The sequence below is a fragment of the Lissotriton helveticus genome, chromosome 10 (genome assembly GCF_964261635.1).
Source record: "Lissotriton helveticus chromosome 10, aLisHel1.1, whole genome shotgun sequence".
Lineage (NCBI taxonomy): Eukaryota > Metazoa > Chordata > Amphibia > Caudata > Salamandridae > Lissotriton > Lissotriton helveticus.
This window is the reverse complement of record NC_136071.1, coordinates 380,171,996-380,197,988: the sequence shown is the minus strand read 5'-3', so window position 1 is coordinate 380,197,988 and position 25,993 is coordinate 380,171,996. Positions and strand designations below refer to the sequence as shown.

The 25,993-nt window shown below is 39.6% G+C and overlaps 1 protein-coding gene across 6 annotated transcripts in view; it reads right to left on the bottom strand.

Moving 5' to 3' along the window:
- Positions 1-25,993, bottom strand: part of AOC1 (amine oxidase copper containing 1) — a 258,333-nt gene that overhangs the window by 41,503 nt on the left and 190,837 nt on the right. For all 6 annotated transcript variants that reach the window (XM_078662761.1, XM_078662762.1, XM_078662763.1 and 3 more), the window contains one exon: positions 11,237-11,369. In XM_078662761.1, the coding sequence (XP_078518887.1) occupies positions 11,237-11,369 (133 nt within the window). The remainder of the gene's footprint in view (positions 1-11,236; positions 11,370-25,993) is intronic.

Sequence of the window (25,993 nt, the reverse complement as noted above, 5' to 3'; positions counted from 1 at the left end):
CCGGATGGCACCGAGGTGATGTCTAGCAAGTTGCTGTACTGGTGTGGTCATCCTACAATGCTGAAAGTCGGCGTGGGGCGCCCCATTAGCCTGTGAGATGGCGTCAGTAGCGGACCGATGTGCGAATGGGGCCAAAGGCAGCGCAACAATATTTTCTGAAGAGAAGACACCAAAAGGCGCTGAGATTCCAAGATCCGGATGGCATCGAGGTGGTGTCTAGCAAGCTATGCAGTTGAGTTGTGTGCGCACTTGCGGCGAATAGGTCGAAGGCAGCATAACAATGTTTTCTGAATAGAAGACACCACAAGGCGTTGAGATTCGGTTACCACCGAGGTGATGTTTAGCAAGTTGCCGCACTGGTGTGGCCATCCTACAATACTGCTCCGAATAACGGCGTGGGGTGCCCGAAGGGGGGGGGGGGGCGGCATGAACGGGCCTTCCTAGGTGGAGGCTCGTCTGCTGTAGTGGGGCGCCCCTTTACCGTTTCAGTTGCCATTCAGCTGAGTTTCGGCTGCTCTTGATGCTACAGCGACAGGCGACTGCAACAGGACTCTCAAAATGGCGGCCTGTTCTTTGGATTTGGGCCTGGTCCACTAAAATGGCCCTGGGACACCTTAGAACTTGGACGCTCGATTTTTTTTTCCTTTCCTGTACATGCAAAAAAAGGTAAATGCCCGGTACGTTACACGCTTCATCTGCCACGATGAACTCTCCAGAGGAACCGAAAAAAAATATAGTTATGGTAACTATACCATGCATCGTCATATGGAGAGGTGGCACCAATTAATTATAGTGCTGCATAAAAGAGAGATTTGGAGGAGAACCCCTGACCTGCTAGTACATTCATCAAAGAAGTGGCACTGACAGCATCAGAGGCAAGGGAAACGGTCCCAAATATTTAGAAGAACTTTGGAAAGATTAAAATGACATGTTTAGATTGTGGCAAATTAATTTCATGTGGACAGATGAGTGTTACTCTAATAAATACAGCATATGAACATCATCATAGTCGATGGTTGGTAGAGACATTTTGACTATATCCTGGACCTGCCCGTCCTCGCCCAAAATGGCGCCGGAATAAATGGGACTCGTAACTCCTTGTTGTGTACTGGTTGCAGAACCTTGAAATCACGAGATACGTATGCAGTTTTGAAGCACATGGCGGGCGGGGACGAGAATTGATTGAATATTTCGACATCCCTATTGATATTAAGTTCTGATGTGTTATTGATTACTGTACTATTGAAAGTTCGAATTAACGTCACCCATGGTACTTGCCCGCAAATGTATATCTAGATAATTTTATTGTAACTGGCCCTGTCGTATTTTAATTATAAAATGTACGTCCACCGATTCCGTAACTGTTAGACACCTTAGTTCTTGCAACCTAATGGCCCGCCTGTTACGTTCCTCTACAGTGTAAATGTCTACTCATCATATACGATTACAGTTTGCTCCGTGGCAGGCCCACGTGGTTATAGGCTCGTATTTGTATAATGAAATTTTCACAATAAAGGTTTTTAAAAGAAAACATGGTAGTAGTATATACATTGGTAAAGTTTTTAATAATAGTCACTGTTTTAGAATCATTAAAAGGCAAGTGAAATAAAGCAGACCAATTACATGAAGGGTAAAAGGTATAATACGAAGGAACGCAGTAAAGATAAATGGTCAAGGGCTGTTGTGTTTTCTATTCCTGCAACATAAAGTGATCGATAAGAATCTCATATTCAGGCGTATCGGCGACTAAGACAGCAGGTCGACCCTCTTTTGCTCAACGGCTCCGTCATGGGACGAAGAAACGCTCTTTTTCTCGAAAAAAGAATATATTTTACTTGCAGGACAGTTGTAAATTTTCCGGGAAAGTACATTAGCCTGGAACATTATAACATATATTTAAGAAAAAATAATGTTCGGAAGTAATAAAAAGCGTAATTTTTAGGTCATATGACCAAGCCTTTCATCATTAGAATATGAAAAGTAAAATGAACCAATGAAAAGTTTTATTAACAAGTCACATGACTTGTTATGCTTACGTTACGCGCTGCGCGCCCCGGATGACTTCCGGATGCGCTAACGCGGCGCGTCATATGACGCATTACGCGACAACGCAGGTCCAGAATATAGTCAAAATGTCTCCACCAACCAGCGGTCGGAACACAACCCCTTTCAGCAGGCTAAATAGTTCTGTTAAATGACAACAGAAGGGACAGGCAACAAGAACCATCAGTCAAAGAGGGGAGGGCTAGTTCTTCTCTACCGGGTTACATTGGGGCGCTACCGGAACTGATCGAATTGATAGTCTACAGTGTTTCTGGATGTTTCAGACTGAAGCTGGGGTTAGCATGAGAGCAGTACCATTTCGTAGCTCCGTCGTGGCCATTCCGCAACCAATCATGGCAGCCGCTCTTTATCGTTATTTTGGGCGGGGTGGGTGGCGGAGCCGAGCTGTTTTGCAGCCATCATTGTGTGGAGTTCAGTTCATTTCACTAGTTTTGTATTTGTCATGAGGGGTTGTTCCTAATGTTTCTATTTTAGCGAGGTCAAAAAGAGATCCCGTTAGTGGCCTACTGATTTTGCTCGATTCCTTTTCTTTTTTTTTTTACACGATTTTTCGTTATCTGCAAAGACTAAACAGAGTATTGCGACTCTGTGTTTGTTTGTAAATAGAGAATGAACCAAAGAGAACCAATTCTAAAACAGTAAATACTTGGATAACAATCAATCAAATGGAGAGAGAAGCAGGCACGACGTATTACAACGGGGGCAAAGGCCTGCGTTAACTACCCTTCACTATGTGCAAAGAGAGAGTACTCCTAATAGAAATGAGGGGGGGGCACCATTCAAAGCAGATCAGTGTGCATAAACACGAAAATGTTTTCACTTACCACGTACTTGACATTCGACAGCTTATGATATTTGCTATTAAAAAACCATTGAAATTCACTGAAAAAAACATAGGTTATAGATCATATATAGTTAGGAATTAGCATTTACAAAACCTTGAAAATTCACTGAAAAAACCATAGGTTATAGACCATATATAGTTAGGAATTAGCATTTAAAAAACCTTATTTTACTCACACAAAACCATTGAAATTCCATATATAGTTAGTTGCACTAACTATATATCGCGCACCCGCAATCCACTGCTGATGATGTCACATATTACATCATTCATGACATGGTTAGTGACATCACTGATGACATCACTTATGACATCTCAAATGACATCACTGATGACATCACTGATGACATCTCATTTGACATCAATGACCACATCACTGATGATATCATTCATGTGACAATACAATGCATCTCCTCATATTTTAATATAACCTCTGTTTCACCCAGTGTTAAATACAGAGTATAATTTTTGAAACCATTGACGCACCAATACTAGTTACTACATATGTACTCACTGATTCCTACGTCTACACACACATTCACTCATTCACCCATACAATCATTCATACATACAATCACTCATCTTTACAACACTATCATATGCACTCATACACCTATACAGACACTCACACTCTGCCACTCATCCATGGAGTTACTCACACACCTAGTCAGTCCTGTAAAGAATCAATCACACTTCCATTTTCTTGTCTATACAGTTAAACATAGAGCACCTTATATTTTCAAACATATACTAACACATACTTACCTTGTTATACAATCATTGATATAAGTACACATTGATCTGCACAGAGTCACACACCTCCCAGCCAGCCACACACACACTCAGTCTCCCATACAAATACTTGGACAATCAATCAATAACCCATATAGTTACTCATATAGCTACTGATCAACACATGCAGCAGTTTACAGAACAACAGACATAATGATGCACAAATTAAGACAGTTTAGTCACTAACCCATGCACTCAGTGAGACACATTTAATCACTCAGTCATACAGTCAGTCATGCACCTACTAAATCCTTCGTCCAGACACTTACACATCCACTCATTCTTCAATATGTAAGACATATTTAAACTTTACAGAAACATACAGTCACTGGATGTTTTCATCAGTGATGTCACCAGTGATGTCATTTGAGATGTCATCAGTGATGTCATCAGTGATGTCACTGACCATGTCATGAATGATGTAATATGTGACATCATCAGCAGTGGATTGCGGGTGCGCGATATATAGTTAGTGCAACTAACTATATATGGAATTTCAATGGTTTTGTGTGAGTAAAATAAGGTTTTTTAAATGCTAATTCCTAACTATATATGGTCTATAACCTATGGTTTTTTCAGTGAATATATATATATATATATATATATATATATATATATATATATTCACTGAAAAAACCATATGTTTCACACATGTTATAGTTAGCTGGACATAAATATATATATATATATTACCTACTGGCGGTCGCCAGTAGGTAGTTATAGTTAGGATTGGCTACAATAGGAAAACCGCAACATTCTATTGGGAATAACTCTGGCGCCGGTTGAGGAATTTGTGTGTAATTTTCCAAAACTTTGGCCAGCTCCGCTCCGCTCCTTCCCTGGAAGTTTCGGGGGGATTCGTGAAGTGGGGGCTGAGAAAAAAGGGGGGTCCCAAAACGTGTTTTCCCTATGTTAATTTCCATAGGACGGTCTGACAAGTCTACAGCCCGAACCGCTGAACGGAATTACGCCAAACTTGGCAAAATTGTAGGGACTTGTACCCAGATGTGCCTTTGCTATATGTGGTGAAAATTGCTCCAGTGTTTTTTTTGAAAATTAACTTCAAAAACACATATATATCTATAAGCGCTCTCCGAGCGATCACAGGTGCGCGTACCGGGGAGCGCACCCGGCGCGCTACGGGAGTGCGCGAGCGGAAAGCTGATTGGCTGTCGGGTGTCTGTCAACATTCTAAACAGTCCGGAGAGTCCGCCATCTTGTGTCTCGGTAGAATTGAGACACAAGAGGTGAAAAATAAAGGGGGAAATAATTAAAAGGGGGCAGAGTAGACACCCCCTGACTCCCTAGGTTTTCTGAGGGGGGCCTAGAAGGACCCTAAAGGGCAAAAAAACTTTTTTTTAAAAAATTTCGCGGGCTAAGCGCTGGGTCCGTTCTGAGCTGCGCGCTCCGGTACGCGCACCTGAGCGCACCACAGGGAAAACCAGTGAAGAAATTATAGTAAAAAAATAATTTAGAGTGCTTAGAGGTAGGTTGTGTCATGTGGGTGTTTTTTGTACCTACAAGTAGGTACCAATGCAGAGTCTTATATTCAAGAGGAAAACTCTGTTCCCCTCATCTGTAAAATGCACACCATCTCTCCTAAAGATGTCTTGCATGTTGTAACGCAAGTTGTTGTGGTAAATGGAACCCATACCATAGTCTCTGAGGAAAGCAGAAACAGATTTATTTACATGTTTCCTTGCTTTCTCAATCTGTGGACAAAATTGGTTGGACCAGTCCATTTTTGCCTTTGGCATATATTAGAAAATACCAAGGCAGTTTTTGGAAAAAGTGACATCAATTGCCCAAAGATGTCCTTTAAAAGCATTTCCAGACCTACCCCAGTCAAAGTGCCCAAGTCATTGCCACCACAGTGCACAATTATAAGGTCAGTGTGTGGTAAATGCATAAAGGATTTTACCAATGGTATCAGTTGGTGACTTCTCAATCCTCTCTGTCCAATCCATACAATGTCCACATTTGGTAAATCAAGGTTGTAAATACCTCTGTTAGCTACATATTTTTGACTCCAGTGGACATAGCTATGACCCACAAACCAGACTTTTTGCATGTTGAAGGTAGATGTGCTTCTAGTCAGATGAATTGTGGAAATGAAATGGCAGTTTGATTATGAAAAAAAGTGCTTGGGAATCAGTGCAGTTGAAAAAACAGAAATGATTGGTGCTTTCTTAATAATCTCCACTGAAAATTAGGCTACATGCTTTTTTTCTAAGAAGTCATTTAAATGGTTGAGAAAAAGTCATTTAAAGAAACATTGCATTTCATTAGCTAGTAGATTGAGAGTTCAAATAACCTTGATGGATTTTTATGCAACATAGTATGATGAACTTGTGAACTGTGTGCTGGTTTAAGAGGGAGTTACCATGGTTACTTGGTGAATGAGCACTGGGGGGATGGGTGAATGTTATGTGAGTTTCAAAGTCTTGAAATGTACAACCAATTAAAATGTGCAGTTTGGTTTTGAATTTGTGTGGGAACAATTTTAATCGGTTAGGTACAAGAATATGGGTCTGAAATGAGAAAGAATCTATGCCATTATTCTTTTCTTCCTCTCTCTTCCCATCCTTTGCTCTTTCACTGTTTTCCCTTCCCTTACTGGCCTTACTCCACTTCACTAATTCCTTCTCTTACTCCCTCTGTCCTCTTACTTCTACACTCCTCTTACATCATTCTCTCTCTGTTAGCCTCATTCTCTCTGACCCCTTAGTCTGTCACTCCTCTTCTATCACACTCACTCCCTATAACACAGCCACACTCCCTCACTTATGTTTCTTTCCTCTCTTACTCAGGGCCTCATTTATGAGAAATGACACATTGCTGCGTGAAAGCAGCGATGCATCACTTCTCAGTGCGCTCTCCTTGCGACATTCCTGATGCGTCATATTTAATGTGTGACGCATTATGTCGCAAGGAGTTACAGATACGTCAGTATTTCTGACCTATCTGTAAGCGCAAAAGTGATGCATTGCTGGAGTGTGTCACAAAAGTGACGCAACTCCAGCAATGCATCCTTTCACATGGGGCCAGCCCCATGTGAAAGGGCCTGCATCAGTCTTACGCCTGCTGTGAGGCAGGCGCAAGATTTTGACGCAACGGCGTCCTAAAAGTGACGCAGTGAAATCTCATAGATTTCACTGCGTCACTTCTACGACCCTTCCTTGCGTCAATACGCCCCCTTTGCATACATTACACCTGGTGCAGGTATAATGTGGCGCAGGGGTTTACAAAGTGACGCATCTACCTAGATGCGTCACTTTGTAAATATGACTCATCAAGGTGCATTTTTTACACCACTGGTGCGTCACAAAAAGTGACGCACCGGAGGCGTAAAAGTGACGCATGGCCTCATAAATGAGGCCTTCAGCCTTCTACTCTCACTTTTGCTTTCACTTTCTCTGTCTCTTCACTCCCTTACTCACCTTGTCTCACACTCACTTGCCTTTATCCAGTCTGTATCTCCACTCTTTCCTAAACATCACTGCTCTTTTCTTACCTTTCCACCCCCGTTCCTTTACTACATTTTCTTTACTTATCCTCATTCCCCATGTTCACTCTCCTTCTCCTCACTCTCCTTCCCCACACTCACCTTCTTTCAGTCCCCCTACTTCACTTCTCTTCCCCTGTCGTCCCTTTCTTTGCTTTCTCACTCATTTTCCTCTCCTCTCTCATTGCACTCCACTTCAGTTATTCTTTTTCATTTTTTTAAGAATACAGCTCTTTTTTGAGAATTGGAGGTAGTTCTGAAAAGAACTTTTTTTTCTTCTTTTTTCTTTTATTAGGGCTGGGGATGGCAGCGGTGGTTCTCTAATGCTCGAACAATGATCAAAATACTTTGTTCCCGTAACAAAGTAGAGCATCACAATGTTTTCATTTGATTGAGGCCTCATTAAAAACAGGCTGAATATTTGGGATCAGCTGTTCTGGTCGCCCCCTCACCGATGCAGTTGCTCCTCCAGTTGATGTAGAAGCACCATCCCCTGGAGCCTTTTGTGCCAGAGACCTGACACTCTCCCGGGCATAATTCTGAGGGTGCCTCCTCTGGACGTGCTGGATCATGGTCGAATTTCTAAATGAATATTTTCTGGTAGGGTCACCCCGTGACAGGACAGTGTGACAAATCCGACACTCCACCTTTGGAGCATTTACTTTTTTTGGTCTGCAGGTATAGAAAAAAAATTTCATATAAAATGCTCCTTAACTCTAGGCTGAGGAGCCTCTTCATCTATAAATCCATCTGAGTCCTCACTGCTGCTGGATGCTCTGGCAGCCATGATAATCCAAAAAAGATTAAGCAGGAAAAAAACTGGTCTTGCAGTCACAAAAGTGAAAGAAGAAGTGAAGGAAATGGGTGGGGATTTCATTCTTTGTAAAAAAAACTGTTAGCAACCAATGAAAAGTGTTATTTTAAGGTCACATGACTTGACACGCTGCGCGCACCGGAGCGCGCATCGGGGGCGCTTACGCGGCGCGAACGTAGGCGCTTCCGGGGGCGCTTACGCGGCCTGCCTGAATGACGTTTTGGTAGCTTTACGGAAATGCAAAATCATTTTCATTTCGTAAATCAAAAATACTGTTTTTATAAGTATGGTACTGAATGTCTTGCATTATTATTTACTTTTCATACATATTTATTTTTACGAACGCAGAAATAGCGCTCTCGGGAGAGCTTAACGGTGCGCGCACCCTGAGCATTCCAAGACAAAATGATACGGGTAAGCTTACCGGTGTGCGCAGCCTGAGCGCACCAGGAAAAAATGATTAAAAAAAATACACATTGAACAAATATATATATTTTTATATATATATAATTATTAGTTATAAAAAACAGCTAATAAAAAAAAAAAAAAAAATCGTAGGTTACAAAGTCGATATACAAAGGAATTAGCTTTTAAAAAAACAATGAAATTCACTGAAAAAAACGTAGGTTTCACAAACGTTATAGTTAGGAATTAGCTTTTAAAAAACCTTTGAAATTCACTAAAAAAAACATAGGTCTCACAATCGTTATAGTTAGGAATTAGCTTTTAAAATACCTTTGAAATTCACTGAAAAACCCATAGGTTTCTCACTCGTTATAGTTAGGAATTAGCATTTAAAAAACCTTCCAAATTCACTGAAAAAACCATAGGTTTCACACCAGTTATAGTTAGCTGAACATTTTACTCATACAAAACCATTGAAATTCCCACGTTATAGTTAGTTGGACTCACTATAACTCGCACGCCCGCAATCCACTGATGATGATATCACATATTACATCATTCATGACATGGTTATACTTCAAAGCAAACTATTCAAGTGTAAGCCACAACAGAAGTCAATAGCATATCTTCTATAGGGTATGTGGGCCTTTACATGGGTAAACTGGTGGAGAGTCATATTTTGTAATACAAAACAGGCAGATCTCTACACGGCTGAATTCATTCATTCTTAAACACTACCCCTCCCTCTGTGAACACCAAACCTTTCCTGGATACTTGCTCAAGTTCATTTATCTAAGGTGTATTCTGCAGTATGATATATTTGCATGTTCCCGGGGTACAATATGACATGCTCTCTTAATGACCAAATCAATTCCTGAACTGCTGTTCTTTCTGAATTTTATCAAAAAAATTACTCATAATTGTTTTCATAATATTTATGTTTATGGACGGTGACTTAATCATGTATTCATTTAGTCATGTTTTTACTAGCACTGTAGAGGACAATGGTTTAGATGCAAGCACATATGTTGTACATTAATAGGTCTAAAGAATCTTACTATGAGTAAGAATACCCCGGAGCACTCTTGCACACACAGTAGTGTTGTATATCCGTGAACACAGGTGTAGCAATGAAGTTTGCTGGTCAAATATTTTTCATAGGTTTATTCAACAATTAATTATTGTTCCATCATATTAGTTTCATATGGTGAAATTGTGAAGACATATCCATTATTGATGATCCATGGTACATAAATTAACATCCACTGCCAGGTCCCGAATAACCGCGAACCCGGAAGACGGCGTCTTCCGGTTTCGCGGTTTTTCGGGACCTGGTTTTCACCGCTTAATGGTTTTGACAAAGACTCTCACTACCTATATTCCACGGACCCCCTGACGAAGCGCTCTTTAGCGCGAAATGCATCGGGGATTAGAAAACACAGTGGATGTTAATTTATGTACCATGGATCATCAATAATGGATATGTCTTCACAATTTTACCATATGAAACTAATATGATGGAACAATAATTAATTGTTGAATAAACCTATGAAAAATATTTGACCAGCAAACTTCATTGCTACACCTGTGTTCACGGATATACAACACTACTGTGTGTGCAAGAGTGCTCCGGGGTATTCTTACTCATAGTAAGACTCTTTAGACAATTGCTCAACAGCACCTGAGGATCCAGGAGGTGAACACCCGGTGCACCTATAAGATTCATAATTTTGAGTTACCATTTTACACAGTACAAATACTTTGGAGTGCAGCGGTCTCTTCTTTCAGTACATTAATAGGTGGCAGCAGCTAGGCGGTATTGGTAGATGCCAAAGCTAGCTGTGAGACAGCTGTTTGCCTGGAAATGACAGCTGGAGAAGTTTGTCGATTTTATAATGTTTCAGTCATTACGGGGGCCGGAATAGTAGCCAGCGGTGCTTAAGTAAGCACTATGGCAGGGGTCAAAAATATACTGCCTTTTCTGTCTATTAGTAATTTGAGAAGCCTAGCAGAAGAGGTGCATTATTTGTGACTTTCTGAAGGTGGGCAGGTTGGTGGTGAGCCTTATCCAGGGACTGTGTTCCACAAATGGAATGTGGCTACACTAAAAGGCCGCTTTCTGCAGTGGAGCAGCTATTGCCTTGGGACCAGGTCCAGTGCTTCCTCAAGGTGATATTAGGTTACAACTTTAGTGTGCTACCTCGTGGTGTCCTCAAATTGCAGAAACAGCAGGAAACTGGTCCTTCTTAGTAACCTGGAAATGCCCAGTGAGTAAAATAAAATTTTACATAGATTTTTCTAAATCTTTGAACAAGTTCTTATAGGGATTTGCAGCAAATGACTTAAAAGTGGAATTTGGGCTGAGTAGAAAAATATGTCTTTAGATGGTATCAATTGCATAAAGAGGAAGGCTAGTTTAGTATATTGGCAAGCAGAAAAATTGACTATGAGAGGAACAGTCTAGCTGGAGGTCAAAATGTCAGTTTTTATCTAAATTAGAGGAAACTTTAGCCATTATTAAACACATTTTCCAGGACTGGAAACTATAAATCTACGATGGTCATAGAACCTCATTTGATCTGGACGCAGGGCGTTGGGATGATATTTAGTGGGGATATGACCACCATATATCCACGCACAGCAGGGTATCAGGCACCTCCACATTTAATGCATTGATGTTGTGCAGAGACTGCATGTGGGGAGTGCAATTTAACATGCCAACATGTTCTATATAAGAGGATAAAGTCCATGAGAGTGGGTCAAAACAACTAACTAGCACATTCACCAATTTATAGGCCACTGGATAACTTACCTGATTCACAATACGCTCGCTGTTGCTTATGAAGTTCTCAAAGTACACAGTCGGCTCCCACGGGTCATTTTGTGTGTAGAGGCTGGAACTAGTCTCTTCTCGGTCCTTCTGACAGGTTACTGCCAACTGATACCTGCCAGATTCAAAACAAAAATATTGGCATCAGAATAAGCCAACTTTCCAGCCGTGAACATCCAGCTAGGATGAAGAGGACCTTTTTGAGGAAATTTCTCTGCCAAGGATTTGTCCGCAAGAGTCAAACTGAGAACAAGAATTGGTATATGCCTTCCAGAATCTGGAGTGTGGTTACAATCTCTAAAGTAGTATCTTCCTTCTTATGCAGTAATAGCATCTTGACTCATAGCTTTAAAAAGCACTGTTTACCAACCTGATGAAACACTTCACTGTCTAAGAAAGAATAAATAAGTGTAGGTAAGTGGCCTTCTTAAATAAAATCACACAAATTCTCTGTTATATGACCTCGGCCTGATTCCGAGTTTGCTGGATAGGTTACTTCATCAAAAATGTGTTGGGTTTCCGATTCTCCTTATTAAAAGTACATTGTTTTCTATTGTACTTATAATAAGACAGACAGACTTTGGATCACGTTTGTGATGGAGTACTCATGCACCAAACTCTAAATCAGGTCCTCAATGCTAGCCTTTTAAACATTAGATGACAGTTTCCGCCTAAGCAACATTTAAACATGTGGTTGGGATGTTGCTTAATGCCCAGTTCAACTCTTTGCTTGTGAACAGAACTTCATGTGTCACAAAGAATGGCATACATACTGCTTCTCCCAAGAATTTGCATTTCCCAAAACATTTTTAATCTTTGTGATACCCCTGCATGGTTCACTACTGTTTATTGGTGTGAAACCCCTGTAGATTTCTCTACAGTTTTATGGTGTGAGACCCCTTCACTCCTGTTTATTGCCGTCAAACCTCTGCAGGGTTCACTACTGTTTATTGGCGTCAAACACCATGCAGGGTTCACTACTGTTTATTGACATCAAACCCCTGCATGGTTCATTACTGTTTATTGGCCTACATTTTCTTTCAGCTGCCTGAGAACGTCTAATGGGACATTTCGGCAGAATAAACTACCCTTGTTACAACACATAGCTGGCAACTTGGTGAAATTAAATACTGCCAAAACTGTAATCATGATCTAGGGTCTAAAAACAAAGTTCAACAATCTACCATCGGATTGCTCCTCCTTCACTGTTGATAGCTCAACGTTCACTACTCATTTCGGATTTAATATTTAGGGACGAGTCTTCAGTGGGAATATGTTGATGGAAAAGCAAATTTAATACATGTAGGTATAGTTTTAGATACTCTGAGCCAAGATCGAGAGCAATGGACTCTGGAAACAGAGAATGCATGCTTATCAAGGTTATTTACATAGTGAAACAAACAGAGGAAAAGATAGGGAAGTCTGAAGTTTTCCAAGGTCGTTCAAGGTTGTTTGGGTGTGATCCGGAGGATTTCTCTATATCTAAAGAGTTTAGTATAGTCAGGGCCCCTCGATTTATGCAGCAGGGGAACACCAAATTATGTGGTAGGATGACTAAATTGTGCGGCAAGAAATTCAAATTATGCGGCAAAATGCGTCACTTTTCTTTATTGTATTACTTCATTATTTTATCTGTTTTGCGCAGAGTAATCCTGCTAGGGCAAGGTTTTCACCTCGTTAGTACCAGTTTAACAACCAAATATAGAAATAAACAACTAAAAAATGAGTAATTATTCTTTACAACTGACCTTCCACTGTGTCTGAACATATGTTGCAATTTTGTTTTAGTAACCTTTGATCATTTGAGCTAGAAACCATTTTTTTGTTATAATCTACAGATTATGCAGCAGATAGTCAAATATGTGGCAAATCTATTATGATGTGAAAAATAATGCAGCCGTAGAGTAGCATAATTCCTTTTGCCCTGAGTATAGTCATTGTACAAGAGTCATCAATGGTCATATGGACCATTGATTATCGACTGTAAGTGTATCAAAGGAGATAGCATCAGCAACACATTTCAATTTTCTGTGAAACCAATTTGGTTCCACAATACGGACAGACAGGATGGTGTCCAAACTATCAAGTTTCTATTAACAAGATTAATTAAGGTTACAAATCAATCAATCGGTAAATGAAATGATAATATATCCATATAAATGTCAATTTGGTTATGCAATCTGAATTTGTATATTATGACAAAGATCCAAAATATTGTGAGGTACAAAGCACAAAACACAAAATAAAACGTCTTTAAACTAAATAAAGCATTGAAAGTGTCAAGGGAAATTCTAAGAGGAAGGTGTCAGCATCAGAGAAACCACATAAGGTTCAGGAAAGCAAAACAGATGTTTGAGCATAAAGCACAACACCTCTGGAAGAGGAAATCAGCAGAGTATGGGAAAGGTCTTCTCTCAGTGAAATCGGGGCAGGATCTGCTAAACTATTCAAAGAAAACACGCAGTTAATACCAGATAGAGGAAGGTCCTTCACACCAACTCCTTCCAGTCGAGAAAATCAGGATGGTGTAAAATCAAGTAATAATGAGTAAAGGAAGATCCAGGGTTGAAGAAGGAATAAGTTTATTCCAAAGGTAAAGGGGTCCCATCCATTCAGCAGGCTGGGTCAGCTCAAATGAACTTATTCACTCACAGATTTGAGAGCACCAGGTTCTATCCCCATGGTGCTACTCAAAAGAATACACAATATGTAATGCCTATGAGGATACAGGGAAATGAAGTGCAATACTACACACCTTCCCTCTTTATACTAAAAGTACAAACAACAAAACAAGGAACACTATAGAGAGTCAATAAAGAAGAGTTCTCATCTAACAGTTCTGATCTCCAAGATTGCTCCATGACATAGTCTTTGAATCTAGAAGGTTATCTTGCAATCCTTTTTTCTCTTTGCAGAATTCCATCCTTACTATCCTTGCATGGGGCTGATATTGTTGTGTGCGATGAGGCAGAATCCAAGGTTTGACCATGAGTCGTCTTTTACTTTCTCTACATTGCAACACAACATGAACTGGTCCCCAATTCTTTCTTCCAACAAGACCCCAAATTTACATGATGAACCCAACTTTTGTAAGTCAGTAACATAGTTTGTTACAGACTCGCACTCATTCTAGGTTCTCCGCCCAAAATGATATTGATCCAATATTGTACTTACTTTGGGTAAGTAATGCCTAGTAATGCCTATCGAGTTTTAACATGCAAATTTCCAATTTAATTAAGTTTGGGTCATCAATTTCAGGTAAGTGATCAAAGACTGCTTGTCCTTCAGATCCAAGACAATGCAAGAGATTGGTTCCACACACTTTAGCGTATCTTTTTATCACTTTTTTCCATTTTTGCCATCTTATAGGTGGATCACCAGGGGATGTTGAAAAAATAGGAGGTGTTGTAACATTTTGCATGGTTATGCTAAAAGTTTGCAACCAAACAGTATGTGTCCAAAAGATATGCTGTGTAGAGTGCACTGTAAGACAAAGGAATGCAGCGGAAGATCACTTATGTTTATAAAAGTAAATTAAGTAAGACCTAGAAAGTGTAGACTTTGAAAATATTATCTGTGCTAAAAGCAAGCTTTGTAAGTTTAAATAAAGAGTTATCATTCAAAATGCTGACATTCCTAGGAGTGAAAAAATGTTGTTAACAGTGCGAAAGTGCACATTAAATAAGTACATCAAAAATTAAAACGTCTCAAAACTAATTGGAGGTAACTCAAACCCTGGAGAGAAAAGCCAGTTACGATGAGGACAATGCGTGTACTCGAAAGAAAAGTTGAAATCCTCACACAAAGTTCAAGTTTTACAAAAATGGCTGCCACGTAGACGTAAAGCATGGCGATGTCAGAATCAGCAAAGGATGAACGCAGAGAAATGTGCGCCGGAACACGCGCTCACAACACTTCAAGATTCTTTGGGAAACAGAGACGGAAGATAACAAAGGCAGAGGAGTGCGCGCTGGAACATTTGATTCCCGCACCAATGCTGTTGAGTCTCCTCGCGTCAGATGACGGTGAGTTGTTATCTTTTAAAATGAAGGCATAAAATCAACAACACTTGTATTGCGCAGCGGCACGTGTGGTGGCCTGGTTTCCTCCAATTAAGTCAATGACAGAGAACATCACATAAAATTCAGACAAAAATGTTGTGCTGAGGTTCCCACACTGCCAACAGCAATGTGAGACAAAAAAAACTAAACATTGACAGCAGTTAGAGTATGGGCAAAAGTTTGCACTGAGCTTTGAGTACGCTCTCAAAGCAACAACAAGAAAAATGTTTACGTTGCTGGCAGGCAGACTGTCTCGGGTGTATATGAGCCTGCACCAAAACCTCCCAACCCAAGGGTCTCACCAAAGGGTGAGACGTGCGGCGAACGCTCCCCAACCACAACTAAACAAGGTTTGCCCAAATACATATGAAGCGCCAAAGAGAATGTGGATGAGCCCGCGCCGAAACCTCCCAACCCAATACGGATAAAAATTAAAAAAATGGGTGAGATGCACGGCAAACGCTCCCAATCCACAAAGTATTAATAGTTTCCCTGAAAGAGAAGACCATAAGAGTAACTCACGTGACAGTTTGAAATTAATAAAATGAAAAGGTTGCTCGTTAAGAGGTATCTTGAAGATGTTGGGACCCACACTTCCTCTCCGTCGAATTATTAAATGTATATATCCTTGTAGATGCACAGGGGTGGTCTCCTTTGCCCGTCGCCAATGTAAAATCAAGTAATAATGAGTAAAGGAAGATCTAGGGTTGAAGAAGAAATATGTTTATTCCACAGGTAAAGGGGCCCATCCACCCAGCAGGCTGGATCAGCTCAACTGAACTTATTCACACACAGATCTGAGAGTACCAGGTTCCATGACTACGGTGCTACTCAAAGGAATACACAATATGTGATGCCTATGAGGATACAGCGAAATGAAGCACAATACTACAGATTGTATGTCTCTTGGGAGCAGGTAAACTCCCATGCTCTCACCATTAAACAAAGAGGTGCACGGCTTTGGAAAAAAAGCAAAGGTCAGGTCTACCTGTACAGGAGGATCTCTCCCATGCACTGCACGTCTGTGAAATCCCCACCTAGACCAGCACAGTATGAAGTTTGAATAATGGACAAGGAGAAGTATCAAAATCGAGCTAAAAAGACAGTTCAGAGTTGTTTGGATCTAAATGGAATGCTGAACACAAGTGTGGTGAAGGAACAGGGTTGAAGAAGCTAAATCTTACCCAGTACTAATGAATGCCAGACCAAAAAAAAAGAAAGCACAGGGAGAGAAGGATACTGTGTTCAGTCTGACTCTAGTACCCATAGGAATTCTAGTGATGATTTCCTGGAGGATATGCTGTCTTCCTGACCATCGCCATAGAATGTATTCCAGTCATCTGGTGGAGATATCACAGGCAACGGTAAAATTGTGACTTTACCCTTTAGTAAAACTCAAACCCAGGGTGGAGGGCAAACTCCAGCAGCCCCAGTTGTTAAAGTCCAACTCAGACATCCCCCATTGTGGGAGTTCCTATTAGCACCACCATATCCATTATAATTCCAGTAGTGATGACTCCAATTATAACAGCCCAGACTGCAACTACTCCCATTGAGACTGCTCTGAATGCAGTAACTTCGGTTACTGTAGTTTCACTTGCAACTGCCCAAGTCCCCCCTACCACTAATGTGCATATGACTCAAACTTCATAAATAATAGTGTGGAATCCAAATCCGTTGGTAGGAACTTTCACCCCAGAACCTTCTTTAGTGTGTACGATATCATTTGTTCAGGGTGCTACTGTTTTTTTTGGATTTAGTAGCACAACCCCGAATGGAGGGAACTTCCATGGGAAAGGAAGAGACATAGGTGTCTGGAGACTGAACGCTAATTCAAATGACTTTAGGCTCTTTAGATGTCTCTAGACTGGTTGTGGAATTGGACAAACTTATGAAAGGACACTTTACTACAAGATATCTAGATGATAACATGAAGATAAGCTACAGTTCTTAAGTAAAGAAATCACTCGACATGCTGTGAAGGCACACAAAAGAGTAGCAAAGGAATGCAATGTTGATGTGTCTAACAGCCAGGCCTTGCAGAAGAGTTTCAGGACACATATGAATGAAGAAATGATCACTACTATGGCGACTTCTGGGTTGAAGATACACATTTGGGAATTAGTTGAAAGCATACAAAAATGGAGTAATCTGTATACGATAAGGGACAGATGGATTAGGAAGGAATTGACAGGGAAAATGAAGGAGGATATTTTGGGGGACAAGGAAAACAACCCCACAGATTGATACTGAATCAAGTGCCTTCTTTTTAAGAGATGCGCATGGAGTGGGATATGTGCATGTTCTTTGAAATTGAGGTGATCTTGCCACATTTACAAATCAGTTCCCAAAATTGAGTGTAAACCCCAACTTATGGTACACTCAGGTTGAGCGGATTGTGAAGATTTAAAAGATTCTATGGGAAGATTTGAATGCCTTTTTCAACTTTGTGGTACCTAATGACTTGTGGGCTGCATTAAAGATGTTGGAACAGTGGCAGAATGCAGAGCTCCAAGTAGTAACCCAGACAAATGCACCATCTCCTTCGGTAATGCAGAAGTTGAAACAAGTGTTTAATTTCTTGAAGGGTAAGGTCCCACAGAAAGATGTTGATTGATTGGAGATAAATCGGACTATTCAATAGGTTAATGAGTTTGTGCATGTCTATTATTAGCATGTTAGGTATTCAGGGAGCATAGCTGTGTCAAAAAACCTGAAAAGAGGTGACATGAGCAACTTTGTGTAACAGTTTCTTCTTGGGTTGCGTGCGGAGATCAGTTTTCCCATGCAACAAAATGTAATCATTGTGTTCACTGATAATGCCTTTGGATGAGGAATCTCAATATGATAAGACAGAGATGAAAAAAAAAGGCTTAAGGAAAAGTTTATGTTGGCTCAGTCAAAACTTGCACAAAAGGGATTCCAGTATGGTCCATATATGGGAAACAGTGCAGGTGGTGGAATGCAGGAGTTCGATTCCAAGGCGGATGTCAGATAATGCATGGTGGGAACATTGCTCCACAGGGTAGATGGTGTGGTGTTTGATCAACACGAACACTGGAATAGATGTGGTGATGTTAGCAGTCTCAAATCCATGTTATTATTGCCCAAGGTGGGCCATTGAAAAACTGAGTGTAGGCTCAATTTGAATAGGATGTCTAGTGATAGGCAAATGCATAGTGTTAATCCAATACAGATGCAAAATGTACAGATGCAGAGACCACCGAACACCAATATGTCCTAAGCTCTGATGTTGTAGGTTTCCCAAGCCACAGTGGCCACGCAGAATATAGGAAACCCAAGGTTCAATGCCAAGAGCTAATTTGAATCCCTTTGAGAATCAGGCTAGTTTCCAACAGTTCCTCGTGTTTGATACTTCTGGAGGCTATGGATCTGATCAATCACAATGATGGGGCCTGAGATGAGAGGAAGATTGCATACTGGGCTCAGTTTTAAAGGTAGACAAAATGGTCCTCTAGTAGGAGGCAGGGTGAATGTCCACCAAATGTCCTTTTTGAATGATAGTGGCACTACCAGGTCCACTGTTAGGAAAACAGATCCAAGTTGCAGGCACAGAAAACAAATAGTTTGTAGATCCTTTGTCAAATAAGGTCCCTGTAAAGATAGGCTTCTTTGAGGAGGACCATTAGTTTGTGGTATGCGATTCAAGTCCATTCAACCTTGTTGACCCGGGATTTATTATTGCAGAATTTACAATATACCGGAGGTGTCAAGTTTTTAATTCATGATGAAGATGTGGATTTCAAAATAGTTAAACAGGGGATGGACATTTGGCTATTTCCTATGATACCTGTAGTGATTTGCCCCCTGATCTGAAGGATACAGTAATGCCCAAAGTCCAGGATTTCTGCGTCTGGGATATTGGACTAATAAAAGTTGTAGAACCTGTTCAAATCACTTTAAAACCAAATATTTAACTTACCCAAACACACAAACCTAATCAATCTCTTACCGTAGATGGTTGCTGGGATTGCCCCAGTGACTAAGTCCATGATTCAGAAAGGTATCCTGAAGGAGATTTTGGGGAGTCTATAAAATTCTCCTATAATTGGCCTGTAGAAGCCTGGTGGCAATTTCCAAATTTCGCAGGAGCGTAAAAAGATCAATGACATCATTGTTCCATGTTGCCATTTTGTACAAATTACTACAGTGATACTGTTTCAGATCCCCCGTGAATCTCTGTGGTACATAGCGGATGACTGGTGCCAACCATTTATTTCTATATCATTGCATGAAGAGGGCCAGTTTCTCTTTGCATACTGGTTCTAGAACCTAATTTTGGCATGGTGCTGCTTTCCAGAAGGATATACGGAGAGCCCTTCGATTTTCAACCAGATCTTGAAATAGAATCTGGAGACTTTGGGGTTACTGTGTAACTCAGTCCTTGTCCAATATATTGATGACTTGGTGGTGTCAATATCACAAGAAGCTTGTAAGTAAAACATGATTGCCTTACTGAATCATGTGGAGGAAAATGGACGCAAACTGTCCCAGAGCAAGATGCAATTTTGCTAGAAGAAGTCCTGTATATGGTACATCACATTGAGAAATGAATAAGAAAGAATCTCTGCCACTTTGAAAATGAACCCTCCCAATAAGAAGAGAGAAGTCAGGATGTTTCTGGGAATCGTGAACTATGGTCACCAGTGGATACCTAACTTATCCCTAGTGGTGAAACCTCTACAGAGGTTGACACACAAGATGTGTCTGATCTGATACCATGGGAAAACGACAGCAAGAGCTCCTTCATAGAGCTGAGAAAAAGTCTTTGCCATGCCCTGGGTCAAGAAATGCTAGCTAAAGTAAAAAATTAATCTTATAGTGCAGTGAGAGGGAAACGGTACACTCTCTCATTGCTCTCACAGACACATGATGAGGTAGAAGCGAGCAAGCACAGCACAGTCTGCAGAGCAGAGTGCAGAGCTCGCAGAGCACAGCAGCAGTGAGCAGAGCAGCGGAGAGCTGTGGTCGGGCTGCTGGACTCAGGAGAGCCGCGTGAGGCGGTGTGCCGGAAACCAGCAGAAAACCAGCAGAAAACCAGCAGGTGGCTACCAAAAGCCGCCCCGAATAAACAGTGGAGCTGGCGAGCCACGGGAGCGCTGCTTGTGGCGCCCGAGCCTCTGAGCTGCAGAACCGGCGGAGGGGAGAAGGTGAGCGGTAAGAAGGCAGACAAGGAAAGAAAGCCCTCCCGCTGGGCTATACTGTGTGGGGAGGACAGAAAAGGTGGAGTAAAGATCTGACTAAGCCCAAATCCATGGGAAGTCCTCCAGTGTTTGCAGAGTGTATTCAGAGTTTGTAGCACGAGTTCTGCAACGTTTGTAGAAAAGCATGTGATGGGCAGGGTTAACACAGAACACTGCCTGAGTGGTGGAGCTGTCTAGGACCAGCCCCATACCCCCATGAACATGTCGCCTGCCTTTCACCTAACCCAAGAAAGGATTGTGAGGACTGTGAGGACCACGTGGACACAGTCCTAACTGTATAGAGAAAATACACAGGGGGGAGCAGTGCTGTGAAGGCAGAAGGTATACTACATCACCACTTCACCCTGGAGTGAGAGCGAGTTCGCTGATAGTAGTGACTGCAGAGTGAGAGCCCAGGCGAGCTCGCGGAAGCGACCCAACTAGATTGGGTGTGGCTAGCAACCACCAAGTGAGCCCTGCTCTCTGGTTCTCCCACCCTGTTCACTGCCATATCTCCTTTGCAATTCCCACCCAAGTGAGAGTAAGAGACAATACATAGATAGAACTCGCGCCGCAATATGGTGTACAAAGAACTGAGATCGCGAACAGTTTTTATGAAAAGACTGAGAACTGAACAAGCAATAGGAAGAAGTGCTGGAAAAATGGCCTGTGTAGGAAATGCTGACATTAATTCTAGAATAACTAAATATTTTATAAAAACAAAATACAAAGCAGCTGGAGAAAATACAATGCAAACAACAAAAAGAGTTAACAAAAGAAGTTGAAATGAAAGTGGCGGTCTCCAACAACTCCACTCAAGGTCAAACCGGATGTGAAGAAACCTCAAACAGTAATCCAAAAATTGCGGAAGAGGTAAACAGCAATTCTATAAACATAGAATAAGCAAGTTCAGAAGCACAACAAACCCGGCAAACTAAAGAATTCAATATCACTTGCTCAAATATAAACATCAAGGATCTGGTTTTCAGCCAGGACCCTCAAAAGAAGCACCCAAAAATCCAGAACAGTACCCCGCAAAAATAATTTGATCCAGAAGAGTTCCTTTCTCATTCACCAGATTTTTCACTTTTAAAATCCATGGAAACCTCTAATGAATACACGTCGATGTCTAAAGCCCTAAGAATCTTGGAATCAGTTCTCTCTCATCTTGGGAACATTTTTGAAAACTCCGACCAGATGCTGGACACCCAACTAGGAATGTTAAAATATCTAGTAGAAAAAAAGGAGGAAACAACAACTAAAATCACAACCACCTGTAGAAAAAGGAGAAGAACCAACAGAGGAAAACCTCTTTCAACAGCGACTCGAAGAGGCTGGAGCAAAAAACAAACAAATAAGAAAAAAAAACATAATCAAATGTATTCCCTTAAAAAACTTTTTAGGGACCCTAATGTGGTCGAAACTCAAATGCTGATCATCACAGATTACCCAATTTTTACTCAACAAAAAATAAAAACTCCATTAAATTTGATTACTACACCAGTGTCCAAACAAAAAGCAATAGAAACCTATACAGAAACCTCTGAAATTCTGTCCGTTGTCTCTCCAGCCCCAGAAACATCAGAAAAAGAGAGCTCAAATACAACCAGTCGGAAACAAGCAAAGAAAAGGGCTACAAAAAGGTTTGCAAAACAGAAGGTCCGGAAGATAAGGTTTCCGAATACCTTACCCCTGAACTTATGACCTCAGAGAAAGAGGAAGGTCAAGAATCGAAATTAAATTCGGCAAAAAAGGAACAGATCTCTTCAGTCAAAAAGTAAAGGGTAAATTCAATTCATCTTAATCCTACTGCCCCAAATTTTGTATCTATAACGACTGAAAGCGAGTCTCTGGCACAAAAGGACACCCAACTGCAGGACCTATTGTTAGGGAAGACGTCTACTCAGTCGCAGAAGATCCTACCCTGCAGCTTGAAAATTACGGACCTATTCCCCTCGGGCGAAGACCCCCTAAACAGAGAGAGAATAACAAATCTACTTCAAAGGATACAATCGCTACAGTCTCTAGCAAGAAATGAAATAAAATTAGTAACTTTCCCAGAAGGAGCTAAATCCACAACAGCTGTCGTAGAATGTTGGTCTCTAGTAATACCAGGAATTATATTAAAAGAAAGCCAGACTCTACATAAATACGGATTCGACTTGGCCCCAGTAAAAAATATTAATGATAAACCAGTAGAAATCATTACAATTGTAAATCAGCACTTACGCCAAAGACAAAGTGGCATAAATGGATCTATGACAGAATATCGAAAGTCAGAATATCGAGATACAAAAATATCGCAACAAAAATATCGATGTCAACAATATCGAAATCCTATCTACAACAAGGTAAGTACAGAAATATCGAAAAAAATATATAGATGTAAAAAATATCGTTTAAAAAAATATCGTTTTTTTAATTAAAAACAATATGTAAAATTAATGTAAAAATACTTAAAAATATAATAAATATAGTTAAACATATTTTATATTATTTAAAATTAATAAGTAATATACATATTTAACAAAAAAAATATTAAACAAATACATATAATAGATAATATGTATACTTACTTAATAATCAGTTTTAAAAATTATTGCAATAACTTGTAAATAATTAAAAATATTCTAAAATTACAAATTCAACTATAAACATAAAATAATACCATAAATACAAATGTAATAATTATACAAAACAAATTAAAAAAATTATTTACTTTTAATATTTCTAAAATTAATTATATACTACATTAAGTAAAACAATTTTTTTTTATTTTTATTAAATAACAGACGAAATAAAATACTATTCCAACTCCAAAAAACAAAAACAGTAAGGAAAATGTTGGATAGCGTAGGGGTAAAAATTACTATTCCCACTCCAGAGAGCGCAACAGTAGGGGAAGTGTTGGATAGCGTAGGGTTAAAAATTACTATTCCAACTCCAGAGAGTGCAACAGTAGGGAAAGCGTTGGATAGCATAGGGTTAAAATTACTATTCCCACTCCAGAGAGTGCAACAGTAGGGAAAACGTTGGATAGCGTAGGGGTAAAAATTACTATTCCAACTCCAGAGAGTGCAACAGTAGGGAAAGTGTTGGATAGCGTAGGTGTAAAAATTACTATTCCAACTCCAGAGAGTGCAACAGTAGGGAAAACATTGGATAGCGTAGGGGTAAAAATACTATTCAAACTCCAGAGAGAGCAACAGTAGGGAAAGTGTTGGATAGCGTAGAAGTTAAAATTACTATTCCAACTCCAGAGAGTGCAACAGTAGGGAAAGTGTTGGATAGCGTAGGGGTAAAAATTACTATTCCCACTTCAGAGAGTGCAACAGTAGGGAAAGCGTTGGATAGCGGGAGGGTAAAAATTACTATTCCAACTCCAGAGAGTGCAACAGTAGGGAAAGTGTTGGATAGCGTAGGGGTAAAAATTACTATTCCCACTTCAGAGAGTGCAACAGTAGGGAAAGCGTTGGATAGCGGGAGGGTAAAAATTACTATTCCAACTCCAGAGAGTGCAACAGTAGAGAAAGCGTTGGATAGCGTAGGGGTAAAAATTACTATTCCAACTCCAGAGAGTGCAACAGTAGGGAAAGCGTTGGATAGCGTAGGGGTAAAAATTACTATTCCAACTCCAGAGAGTGCAACAGTAGGGAAAGTGTTGGATAGCGTAGGGGTAAAAATTACTACTCCAACTCCAGAGAGTGCAACAGTAGGGAAAGTGTTGGATAGCGTAGACATTAAAAATAACATACTTATAAATAAATTCATATTTTAAAATATTAAAAATATAATTTATTAAATAAATCTAAACTATTTACAAATACCAATAAATGATTAAAAAAATAATTACCAATTAATAATTAATATCCAATAACTTAATTACCAATAAATAAATATACATTTAATAACTACTTAATTACATATCAATTACTTTACCCACTATTCCCCTATGAGCACACAACAAACACCAATAATAAAATAATACACATAACATAATGATCAATTAATCAATTAATAAAAATGAATTACCAATTAATAAATATTAATTACCAATTAACTATTAATTAACAATAATATAATTACCAAAAACAACTAATGAAAAAATTATTACTTAATTACATTTAAATTACTTCCCACCCTATTCCCCTATAAACCCATAGCCCGTTAAAGAACATAATTATCAATTAATCAATTAATTAAAATAAATTACTAATTAATAAAAATTAATTACCTATTAATTAATAATTAACTTATAATTCCTAATAAAATATTAATTAATTTACTATAATTAAATTACTTCCCACCCTATTCCCCTGTAAACCCATAACCTGCTACAGAACATAATTATCAATTAATCAATTAATTAAAATATATTACTAATTAATACAAATTAATTACCTATTAATTAAAAATTAATTTATCATTCCTAATAAATTAATAATTAATGTATTATAATTACTTCCCACCCTATTCCCCTATAAACCCACAACCCGCTACAGTACTAAAATAAAAAATGTACTTAAATTACATTAAAAAAAATTCTACATGTTGAATACATAATAATATACATAAAAATCATATAAAAATCGATATTAGTAACATCGATATTACTAACATAGATATTAGTAACATCGATATTACTAACATAGATATTAGTAACATCGATGTTACTTACCTTCGATATTACTTACATTCGATATTACTCACCTTCGATATTACATCTTCGATATTATTGTACTTCGATATTAACAATTCGATATTTTGCCTGGCTACCGGCATAAACAACCCTCTAAATTTCTATAAAGAAAATATATCAGTTTCGAATACGAATGGAGTAAGGAGAAGCTGGAACAAATATATACAAATGAAGGAAAATACAGCCAGCGAAAATACATGAGCATGGATAGCGGAGAATCTAAACAGCAACAAACAGGGACTTTACAAGAAATCTGGGCAACCACAACTTTTGACCACCTTGATTATTTCCTGTAGGACGTTCCAGCAGAACCGGTCGTCCGAGGGCATGCAAAAGGAGGGATAGCATTTCTCCTTTCTGAAAAATATAACTGGGACCAAGAAATCATCCTAACAAACTCAAAGAATATCCAATGTATAAAGATCAAATTTTGGGTGGACCCTATGGAAACCTCGAATATCCTGCTAATTTGTAATGTCTATATTACCCCTGGATCTAAAAAGGATGCACTAGCGATATAAATATTTGTGGGTCTTGAAAAGGTGGTAGAAGGCCAAGATTTCCCATTTGTTTTCCTAACAGGTGATTTCAATGGGCAAATATCTAACGACCTATTAAAAAAGATGGACGATTGGCGAAAAAGAAGAAGCCCTGGCAAAACCTATTCCACAATTTCCTACAGGAAACAAAGCAGATAAAAGAGGGAACATTCTATTATCATCACTTCCTATGCTGAACGGTGTAATATTAAATGGCAATACAGAAGGAGGCATTC